Here is a 12,476-nt window from a genome sequence, read left to right as displayed (position 1 = left end):
AAACAGAGATAACCGATACAATTTGCAAAGACTAAAATTGTAGAAACATCTCAAACTGGTTTCTGTAGAATATACTGAAAACACAATTTTTCTTGCTCAGACATTAACTATAAAACTCAGAAACAGACCAATGAAATGAATCACTCTTTTAAAACTATATTAAATCAAATGAACATAGCAAATTTAAAAACAACATACGGATGATTAAATATAATGTATATAAATAAATATTAAATAAATACATAATAAACAAACAAATCAATTAAAAATTAAATGAAAACAGAACATCACATAATATAGCACAGGTTCCTAGTCTTATTAAACATATCAATCTCAGCGATAACTAATAAAGCAATTTAAGTGAACATTTACATTTAATACATTGGAGTTAAATGTGTCCACTTAATCCCTCTAGTTTTCATTAATTCTATAAATGCCATTCTATAAATGGATTCTTTTGATAATGTTTTAATAAATTGAAAGAGATAAGCAATGACTTAGACATTCAGCAAACATTCACACATCCACACAAGGGCACTCCAATACATATACAAAAATTTTTTGTGGCACAATATGCACTGTTTAATTGGGAATTTATGTTTTTCAGCTGTGCAAATAAATTCACTTTGTTCTCTTATTCTTTGTATACTTCAAGATCTCCCGCAGGAATAATAACCAGTTTAATTAAAAAAGGTAGTTTCCCTGTTCTTCAAAGGATCACTCTGGGCCAATTCATCCTTTAAAAAGGGTGCTCTTCTATATATAATATGTGGTTTACGTGGAAGAACAGGACAAAAATATACGTTTTACACTTGTCTTTTACAAGCATTCCATGCATGTTTTGGATTTGGAAGTTTTTGTTGAGACCACAGACAGAAATGGCTACATCCTAATTAGGGATGTCCCGATACCCCTTTTTTAAGACCAAGTACAAGTACTTCCCCTCATGTACTTGCCGATACCAATTACCGATACTTTTTCTTAAAGGGACAGGTGACATTTAAAAAAAACAATAGACTAATGATTTTAGGCCAATTTGTTTATGATTATGAAGAACTTTAATTAAAGACTGTTTTAGAACAATAAAACATTTAAACTATTCATGTTTTCAACCATGATCGTGTGAGACCGCCCAGGCGGTATTGCGGCAGGAGACTGCGCAATCTGCCTGGCGCGAATGGAGTGCCATTAGAAAATAATGGCACTTCCAGCTAAATCAGCGGTGGTGTGCGATTCCGTGACTGCCCAGCCATCTGCTCGGTTTCGTGCACGATGACCGGGCGATCACGGATTGCACACCACCGCCGATCACGCTGGCAGTGCCATTATTTTCAAATGGCACCCCAGTCATGCCAGGCAGATTGTGTGGTTTCCCACCGTAATACCGCCCTGCCCGTGCGATTGCACACGATCGCGGTTGAAAACACTGTGCATTTATTCGCATGCAGGATGGGGGCAGCGGTGCTGGTTTTTTCAATTTTTTTCAATTTTTATTTACTTTGTAAATATTTTTAATTTTCATTTATTTTATTATTTTTACTTTATCGGCTTTTTATTTTTATTTAGTTACATTTTTAATCAGTTGTTATTTTTTTAACTTTATTTTATAATTTTTTACTTTTCCTAACTTATTTTTTTTTCACTTAACTTTATTGCTATCACACATGGGCTAACAAACCCCTGTGTGATAGCATTTGGAGGTACCGCTCCACGCCCCCTGCTCTCGTTTGCCCGGCGCCCGGAACTATATGTCCCGGGCGTCACGCAATACGAAATCAACACTGATGCGCAAGCATCGGCGTTAGGTACCGGGGCATTTTCACAAGTACAAGTACTTGTGAAAATGCCCTGTATCGGGCCCGATACCGAAGCTAGCATCGGTATCGGGACATCCCTAATCCTAATACATAGTGTCCCTAGGGGACAGTTTATTAGATCATGGCAAAATTGCCAAAATAAGGACTTTTCCAATCAAGGGGGTATACTTAAATATAATCTTCTTGAAAAGGGATATAAAAGTGATATCTTGGGGAAAGAAAATTTGAGGGTTTCAAAATAAATAGACAGATATTAGTTTAGTATAACCATACAGAGACACAAGAGCAGTCAAAATTGAATTTTACATTTGTTACAGATTACAATTTCCAATACAGGGCTATAGAATAGATACATTGGCCCATTTTACTGAAAGACAAAACATTAGGTCCTGTACCTCCATCTAAACCATGTATTATATTAATAGAAAAGTACCCTCTTTAAAGGGTAAATTGACCCCGAGTGTAGCTGATCCTCAGAAGAATAGAGAATTTACATTTTTTAATGAAACCGGTTTCTACTGCTGCGGAAGATGTAGAGCGCTTACATTTAAGCAAAGAATGTGGATAACATGAATTTTCCTTCCACAGTCATCAAAGATACATTTTCAATTAAACAGTTTATATCATGAAACACAACACATGTTGTATATTTATTGGAGTGCCCTTGCAGACTCCAATATGTGGGACATACCAGGTACATGAAATTGTTGCAAATACTGACATACTGTATGTCATGCAGCAGCATGATGCATGTCTCAACACTTTCATTCTTTATGAATTCCATGGATAGTCTCTCTTTTCATTTTTCTAATTTTTCAATCCATCATCAGAAGGATCTCTCATGTTTAACATTTTGTGGCATCAATAAAATTAAAAAGAAAACAAAACAAAACTGGAGGGGTTGCAATTTAAAAAGGGAAGTTTCCTGATTAGAAATATTCCCTAGACACGCCTAACCCCAACGGATTAAGGCCTTGTTCACACCTGTGCGTATTGCATAAGCGCGTCACACGCGCGTTTTCTTCCCGGAGTTTGGCGCATTTTCATGTGCGTTTTTAGTGCGTTTTTGTACATTAGAAACGCGCGTCGCACGCGCGTTTTGAAGCGACAACAGAGGTATCCAATGAAGAAGAATTCCTGTTTTTCCGCAAGCGTCCAATGAAAAAGACTTCCTGAGACGCAGCATTTCCCTTTCCTGTATGCAAAAGACCTTGTGGTGTGTGGAGGATTTTTTGCAGAGAGCAGTTTTGAACGTTTTTTTGCATTATGGAGCTGACCAAACGACTAAGGACTGCAGCAGTCGTTGCAGCACTGCGTCTGATAGCGTTGTGGAGAAGGAGGGATAGTAGGCGAAGATTCTGGATACATCCGATAATAGAAAACCGTGAGGAGAGAGGGCAATTTTGGGCTATGTTTCAGACCCTACGTGGACATGAGGATAAGTTCTTCAACTACACCCGCATTGGCGTGTAAACGCGTCCTTGATGCTCCTCCATTTTTTTTTTAGAATATCAACTGTGGAAACAAAATGTAAACATGAACGAATTAAAATCTTGCTTTAATCTTTCATTTTTTAGGTATTTAGCGACTGGCCAGTCATTATGCAGACATGCACGCATGTTTCACGGAAATGATGAACACAAGTCTATGCAATCAATGCACGCATGACGCATAACAGTGCATGCCTTCTGCAAGAAAATATTCTACATTTGCTAATGTACCTTTTGATTCTTTTACTTGCTTTGGGAAGGTTTCCCAATCCGGCCACGAAGCTTCAGCTATCTCCACCCAGGCACGTTGCCTTATGCACCTGTTTTTATAATGTTCATGACGCATGTCGTATAGACATGACCTTCCATGCACCTGTCTTATAAAGGCCTCAGAATCCAGCATGGCACAATCCTCCATCTTTTCTTCTCCAACAACAGCTCTCTGGGGGAGTGGTCTGTAGGCATGTGTGGAACGCGCGTTCTATGCGCGATTTCAGTGATTTCGTCCGTTCCCGTCGAAGTCTATGGGCGCGAACGCGCTACAAAACGGACCAATACGCAGCAAAAACGCTTCGGGACCTTTTCATGCGTGGGCCGTTTTGTAGTGCGTTCGGGACGGGCGGAAATACGGACAGGTGGGAACGATACCATTGAATACAATGCTATTTATTTTTTTGACCGTTTTGTAGAGCGTTCGTCGAGCGTAGGAAGCGCTACAAAACTGTCAGGTGTGAATGGGGCCTAAGGCTTCATTCACACTTGCCATTTGCGGCTTTATGCAGAGATCTGTCTGCAAAATCTGTCAGGTTAAATGCTTTGTATGTTTCTAGATTGAGGCACGTTTACACGCATATGCCTTTTGTTGCATTTGTCCTTTGTCCATTGAAAGGTCCATTGGAGTAGCCAATGAGATTTCTGCAAATAAATGTGTCTTGCGTTTACAGGCATTTTGATGCGTTTAGAAGTTCAAATCAATTCCTGGATGTACCTAACTTTTTTTTCTAAACACAACTAAATTGACTGCAGATAAAAGCATCTAAACTCAAGGTGTGAATTGATCCATTGGAAATCATTAGATGCATATGCTGTATATGCATTTAGATAACCATTTTAAATGCATATAATCCCACCTGGTGTGAATGTAGCTTTAATGTAGATATTGGCATACATTGCTTTAAAAGTAATAGCTGAGATTAATATGTTTATATGTTTTAATATGCAATACATAATACAGCAATGCAGAATAAGCAAGGTCTGACCAGGGCTGTGTGCAGTCTACCCAGGGCTGTGTGCAGGCTCCCCAGGGCTGTGTGCAGTCTCCCCAGGGCTGTGTGCAGTGTCTCCCCAGGGCTGTGCATTCTCACCAGGGCTGTGTGCGGGGGAACAGATGCGGAAGGGGAGGTCACACCTGGTTCTGCCTCTAGATAGGTAGAGCCAGCTGTCACTCACGCAGCTGGGTGGCTCTCGACAGTATTGTCCGGATCTGTCCCGGCTGTGGCGCTCTCAGAATATCGCGGGCAATAGCCCGCAATATACTGAGCTTTGGGTCATGAGAGGAGTTTAGTATATGTCCTCCAGTGACCCTAAAGAGAACTTTAAAAACACTGACCCCATAGTACTCTTTTAACTGTAAACAGGTGGTCATTTTGATGTGGTAAGTTCCTGATTGGGTGTGATAACATGGAAAGGTCTATAATTAAAGTGAAATCTTGTCTACCTGCTTCTAATCCTAAACATTCAGATATAATAGTGGTAATAAGATTTGACCATGGTTAAGGTGATTGTAGCTATATACTTCTTTACAGGCAGGTAAGCCATTTAGCACATTTTTGCACGTATATCAGCATTAAAAATAGGTTAAGTTGTTATAGAACAGGACAGGGCTGTAGTCCATCCAGTGCATGCTTGAAATAGCTCAATGTATCACTGTACCTCTGTTAAGCAGAAGTCTTCCTTCTAATTTCCAGACGATAGAGGCCTTTTTTAGTGTCTATTTCAGCAATATAGAGCAGTGGTAGACACGATTGCAGGGTCACTCGGTCACAGACCTCAGCCCCCTAATCCTTTTGTATCTTTTGCCCCTCCTAGATGTACAAGAGTCAGAGCTAATCTAAATATTGGCCTGACACCATACAGGCCAGGCAGAGTAACAAAGAGATTATGATTAACTAGAGGGTTACATCGAGTTATTTATGTTATTTATTACTGTCCTCACACGAACACAGTGGCCATGCACTAACATTACTGGTCTCCTTACAAAATTACTAGTTGTCTCTAGCTTTAATGCTTTAAGTCATTGACCCAGGACATGCACGCTGATTATAAAGTAAGAGTGAATTCAAAATTCTCAAATCTGCATACTTGTTTCAGTATGGCAGCCAGATGACCCTCTTATTCAGAAGCAAACATCAGCAATATTTTCTCAGTACTGGTTTCTTCAAAAGCTTATCTAAACCCAAGAATAAAATGAAATGTCTTTATTGTTCATTGATGGACACAGGGGTGTAGTAATTCTTAGACATTTAAGGTATACTGCCACCTTCAGAAGGTTTGGATGATGGCAAACAAAACAATGTTAAGCCAGACCCCCTCCCTTATAACCTTGGTTCCAACAGTCATGCTTCAGTTTTGTGCCAGTGTCCCGTAAGGTTGGATACTTTTTTCTCAGCTCTCTTGAAGGAAACTAACTGTAATTTGACCTTTTTATTTTTATTCAATTTTATTTTTTCAACATTTGAAGTATTCCGGAGATTAAAAAAAAATGTTTTAGTCACTACAATAAAACCTTTAAATAATTCTGCTTTAAGATAGTCTCTACATAGCAGCCACCATATTGGCAATAGCTTTGAAGGCTTTTCTTGGACCCTGCTGGACAAAGTTTGGAGGGATAGCCTGTAATGTGAAATCAGACACAGGGCTTAGCATTGTGGTGCTTTCTAGACTTCTGTGTGCTGTGTTAGAGTTCTCTGTCTACCTCCCACTCATGCTATTTTTTCCAGATATAGTGGGAGTTTGTTGCACCTTGGTTAGTCTTTTTGTTTAGAGTGTTAAGTTAAGAGTGCACCACTCAAGTCTTTTGATTCTGACATACCTTTTTTGTCTACTTTCCCTGCAGTCAGGTATTTGGTATCTTAGGCTTTCCAGGGGTGTGGAAATTTTGGAAAAAACTACTTGTCCAAGGTCTAAAGTGGGGGCCGAATCTACTTGTCCTTCATGACAATCTACTTGTCCTGATACAAAAAAAATTATTTTAACCAAAACCGTATTTAGCAGTGCTAAGAAGCGCTCTCGCCGGTCCACGCCCCCCGCTCGCAGCGCCGCTCTCGGCGCTCGTTTAAAAAAGTCAAACTAAAACAGTGGAAGAACTACTGGCCCGACGCCCGAAACTACATGTCCCGGGCGGTCGGGCGTTACGAATTCCACACCCCTGGGCTTTGGCCTTTATCTCAATACACACCCTTTTTGTTGATAACCTTAATTGTTGGTCTATTTGTTTTCAGCTGTTTTTTATGATGCATGGTAATTGGTTGTCTCCACATTGTTAGTTGGGCTCCTTTAGGTATCAGTTACTCCTAACTGGTTATTTCTGGCCTGATCTGGAACACAAATTTGATCCTTGGTGTCTTTCTTGTCTTTTCATATTTTATATTAGACATGTAAGCTGCGGAAAAATTCGATTTGGATATTTAGTTATTTCGGGATTCATATCCGAAATTCAATCAGGTTTCTGATTCGGACGAAATCCAAATTTTGTTAGTTTCGGATTAGTTTACGAATATTCGTTGCGAATACCACAGAAAACCGTATACAGATATTAATACTAAAGTTGAATCTATTAGACCCGAATGGCATTCAGGATCTGAATTCCTGAATTGCATGTGGGAGCTCCTGAATGCCATTCGTGTCTGGGAGCCTCAGCTTTAGTAATATATGTCTTTGGCTCCCAAACCCGAATTATATTTGGGAGCTCCTGAATGCAATTCTGAAATTCGAATTGCGAATGCCATTTAGTATTATGTGTATATACTGTATATGGCTCTCATGTTGCCGTAACAAAAATCTGTGTTCAGACCCATTCGGTTGCATTAAACCGAAAAACACATCTCATTGGCCCGAAAAGTAATTTTTCCGATTCAGCTTAGTTTTTAAATGAAATTCGACAGGATCCAAAATTCGGAAACAGAAATTCGGATTAGGACACATTAGGATGCATTGGGATTCGGAAATTCGGATGTGTCCGAATTTTGATTCGGAGCGAAACGAATTGCACATGTCTATTTTCATCACGATTTTCATGTTGCTCTTGTTTGGACATTGATTTTTCCAGATACTCCAAATAGTAAGATTCCACATCCATTGCTTCTCTTAGTGGCTGTTTCCCACTGCTCAGCTAGACTGCTTTTGGAGGTCCCAAATGCCTAAGAATTAGTAAATTCATGTGTCCCTCAGTTAAGGGTAAAGAAAATAATGTACTTACTTTAGAATCTTTTTCTTTCCTTGAGGCACACAGGTCCTACCCCTCTGTGTTATTGACCACCCATGTACATGGTGTTACCACCTAACCAGTATTTACCCTGGCTGGCCTGGCTGGTATAAAGGGACTTTTACTTGTAACTTTTAAAGTTACATTCACACTTGCGTCCTGTGTCTGGCTTATTTAAATGCAGAGGAATATACTGTATAGGGGAAATATAAACAAAATTTATGTTGGTCATGGTCGCCTGCTTTTATATGTTCACGTGTTTACATGTTTAGACATGTTTAAAGTATCTGATCTCTGCACAGAATTCTATCTGTTTTAACGCAGCTAAACTAAACACATCTAAATTCAAAGTGTAAATTACACTATTTAAAATCAGTATATGCATTTAGAAATGTCCTATATCATAAACAGTGTGAATGTAGCCTAAGGCCAATATTATTTCCCAGAAAAAGTGGCAGGCCTATGTACATAAAGCCAAAATGCTGTATATTTAATATAGATCAGTTTGTAACCATTTTTACAATTCTGCTCCTGTTTTTTTACATTTAGTCCCCACTACCATAAGTTAACATACAGTTGTACTCAAAAGTTTGCATACCCTTGGAGAATTGGTAATATATGTACCATATTTAAAGAAAACATGAGCGAGCAGGCAAAACACATTTATTGTATTTCTTATGGAATTCATATTCAACTGAAAGTCACAACAGAATGGCACAATCATCAACAAAACATGGCAAAAAAAATAAAAAATTAAATGACCCCTGTTCAAAAGTCTGCATACCCTCAGTTATTAATACTGTGTATTGCCCCCTTTAGCATCAATGACAGCGTGCAGTCTTTTGTAATAGTTGTCTATGAGGCCCCGAATTCTTGCAGGTGGTATAGCTGCCCATTTGTCTTGGCAAAATGCCTCTAGGTCATACAAAGTCTTTGGTTGTCTTGCATGAACCGCACGTTTGAGATCTCCCCAGAGTGGCTCAATGATATTAAGATCAGAAGGCCACTCCAGAACCTTCACCTTTTTCTGCTGTAACCACTGGAGGATCAACTTGGCCTTGTGCTTAGGGTCATTGTCATGCTGGAAAGTCCAAAGTCGTCCCATGCACAGCTTTCGTGCAGAAGGATGCAAATTGATAACATGCTGCATTCATCTTGCCATCAATTATCACAAGATTCCCCGTGCCTTTAGAGCTCACCCCCCCCAAAAAAAAAGTGAGCCATCACCATGCTTCACAGTGGGGATGGTATTCTTGTCGCTATAGGCCTTGTTGACCCCTCCCCAAACATTGCGCTTATGGTTGTGACCATGAAGCTCTATTTTGTTCTTGTCACTCCAAATTACAGTGTGTCAGAAGCTGTGAGGTGTGTCAAGATGTTGTTGAGCATCCATGTGAGAGATAACACACTCATTGACTATTTATACACAGATACTAATTGCAAATTAAAAAGCCACAGATGTGGGAAATTAACCTTTAATTGCCATTTTAACCTGTGTGTGTCACCTTGTGTGTTTGTAACAAGGCCAAACATTCCAGAGTATGTAAACTTTTGATCAGGGCCATTTGGGTGGTTTTTGTTATCATTATAATTTAAAAAGGAGCCAAACAACAATGTGATGATAAATGACCTAATATGATCACTATCCATAAATAAAAGACAGTTTTTTGGCATGATCAGTTCTATTTTGAATATCAATGCCAAATTTCCATGATTTCTGAGAGGGTATGCAAACTTTTGAGCACAACTGTATATAAAACATTTAAGTATAACTTATTTTTCAGGCTTATACTGTTGTCCAAGTCCTCTTAATTTGTTATTAAGCTGAATTATGAAATTACAGTGTGTAACCTATACATGTTAAGAACATTATTATTAAAGTAAGGTTTATATATACACTTTTTATATACACTAAATGGGGCATTAAATACAAAAAATAACTTCAAATATCAGATTGAATCAATTTTAGCACACAAAGGTGTGACCTTTTTAAGAGAAACACATCTTTTTCCGTGTGCTGTATTGTTCAGATAAGAGAGAACAGGTGGAGGCGATTGTATAATAAAAGTTATTCATCACTTCTGCTTGTTATCTGAGAAATACATGCAGCAGGGATTCTGAATACAGCAGAAACATGTTGACTCTGCACTTTTCATTATATGAAACGCTGCTTCACAAGCCATGGAGAGACAGCAGACTGCTTAGCAAAGATATAAATAACGTTAGTAAAATGGAGGTTTAATCACCTGTGGTCTCCCTTATGCCTTTTTAAGAACATGAACAATGGAGGTAAGTGAGACATAATTTCTAACTATCACCAGCGTGGGCATAAAGACCTGTTCATTTTATTGATAATTGTCAGAATATGTATATGTTAGGACTTTCGCTAACCAGTATTAAGATGTCATACAATGCAAACGATTCCTGAAAAATTATTTACAGTCTAATAATATATAAAGAAAGCATCACAGAGAAATTTGGAGCAAAGACTTAGGTAATACTTGGGTAGAAATATTAGATTATTCAGAATTTTTTTGCTTTAGCATGACCATAAACAGCCCATTCCCTCCCCTGATCCAGTAGTCCAATGCAGAACTTGGGTGAGGCTAGGGTAATTCAGAGCTAACCTTGGGGGCAATTCAACATTCAACATACTTTTCATGTCAGAAAATGTCCAACTTGTTGATGGAAAGCAAGTAGAAGATGATACTACTCTTTTTTTGGTGAGTAAGATACCCATTAGGACCATTACACTATTTAAGAACAAGCAGATGTCTCTCAATGCATTGTTTTATGGGAGGCATTCATACATCATGATTTTCCATATTTTCATAATGTTGGCTGCACAATACAGGATGCGTTGGGTTTATATTTTAATCCCCAATGTACAGCCAGAGTACCTCATGATATACCCCTTACTCATTCACAAGGGGGGGGCGCATCTTAGTACCCCTTTATTAAAGGGGTATCCTGATGTGAATAAGCCCCCCTGCCCGAACCCCCACAACCAACGCCCCAGGGCTTGTGGGGAAGAGGCCCTTGTCCTCATCGGCATGGGGCAAGGTGCTTTTCCAGGGGCGACCCTGGAGAAGCACCCTCTCACTGCCGGGGGCATGTGGCCTGGTTATGGCAGGGAGGGGGGGCCTCCTCGCTCGTCCCCCGTAAGTTCGAGTTCAAACTTTTTCTATGTTCTAAAGTTCGAACTCGAACCGAACTCAGCTGTGTGCAGCCCATCACTATTTATTTGCACATTAGAGGGTGCTAGGCTAGGAACAGTTACATTTGGAGGCACATTTTTAAGAGCTGTCTCAGACTGCACAGAAGCACATTTTTGATAGATTCTTCATCATAAGGTTTTCATATCTGGGGCTAGCTTTAGGTCTATGAGAAAGTTAATAAAGTCATGACGTAGCTAACTTATTTGTGTTTTTTACCTTGTCTTTTCCTTCTAAACTCGATACCAGGCCAAGTACAAGACCCTGAGAATGGAGAGTGTGTTGACTGTGGCACTGGATGCAAAACATGTACAATAGGTGAGCAGTGTATGACAGTATAATGTAATGTCCTATCTCTAGTTTTTATGCTGATGAAGTCATAAAGCATTTGCTATAGCAATGATAAAAGATACCTCTTTGTCTTTAAATACCTCAGATAAGCCAATATACTTAAAAGGAACCTTGAAGGAGAACTATGGGGTTAAGGCTTTTCCCCATAGTTCTCCTTAGGGTAACGGGAGGACACAAACTAGCGTCCTCCCGTCACCCTAGGCTCAGTATACCTCGAGCTGCTGCTCGTGGTATACTAAGACGCCGCAGCTGAAGCGGATTCCTGACAATTATGTCTGGATCCGCCCAGCTGCGTGACTGACAGCTGGCTCTGCCTATCTAGAGGGAGAGTCAGCTGTACCCGCCCCCTCCCCTGTCCGTTTTGCCAGTCAGCGCTGGCGGATTGGAGCGGGGAGGGGGGAATCCAGCGCCTCCCCTGTCACGGCAGAGAGCCGTGACAGGATCGAGAGGTGAGCGAACGCCGGTATGTGTTCGCTCACCTCCCGATCTACTGAGCCAACCTGTGACAGTCTCATTGTCACAGGTCGGCTAGAACTATGAGGTGAGTGAAAAGCACTCAACCTCATAGTTCTCCTTTAAGTGTATTTCAGTGAACAAATATGTAGGTTTATTATTAGGTTTACTTTAACCCCTTCATGACTGAGGCCTTTTTTTCATTTTTTGCACCCATGTTATATTCCACATTTTAGGCCTGAAAATTACTTAAAACCCCCACACATATATTTTCTGGATGCCAAGACCCTATACAATATAATGGTGGTAGTTGCAAATTTTTATGTTGCGCAATATTAGCGCAACTCCTTATTAAACCCCAAAAGTTAGTGATGAATTGAATTAAATGCCCCAAAACACAACAAAATACCCATTTCTTAAATGAAATATAAAAGATGAGGTTACAACGAGTAAAACGATACCCAACATGCCCAGTTTACAAATTGCGTGCGTCCGTGAAACGGCAAAAAACTGCAGTACCCCAAAAAGTCCACAGGAGACGCTTTAAAAGCCCCCACAGGTCATCAATTTAGAGATACCCCAAAATACTGGCCCTAAAATTATTGCTCTCACTCCGGCGTGCGCGGCGATACCCAACATGTGTAGCGCGTTCGTCGTTTTCATGCGT

General features: G+C 39.8%; 1 protein-coding gene across 2 annotated transcripts in view; it reads left to right on the top strand.

Moving 5' to 3' along the window:
• Window positions 1–12,476, top strand: part of LOC108783659 (proprotein convertase subtilisin/kexin type 5-like) — an 89,033-nt gene that overhangs the window by 5,094 nt on the left and 71,463 nt on the right. For both annotated transcript variants that reach the window (XM_018552272.1, XM_018552273.1), the window contains exon 3: window positions 11,255–11,323. In XM_018552272.1, the coding sequence (XP_018407774.1) occupies window positions 11,255–11,323 (69 nt within the window). The remainder of the gene's footprint in view (window positions 1–11,254; window positions 11,324–12,476) is intronic.

This window comes from Nanorana parkeri, unplaced genomic scaffold (genome assembly GCF_000935625.1).
Source record: "Nanorana parkeri isolate BGI_ZX_2015 unplaced genomic scaffold, ASM93562v1 scaffold82, whole genome shotgun sequence".
NCBI classification, from domain to species: Eukaryota; Metazoa; Chordata; class Amphibia; order Anura; family Dicroglossidae; genus Nanorana; species Nanorana parkeri.
The sequence above is the reverse complement of the archived record's forward strand: the minus strand, read 5'-3'. Positions and strand labels throughout refer to the sequence as shown.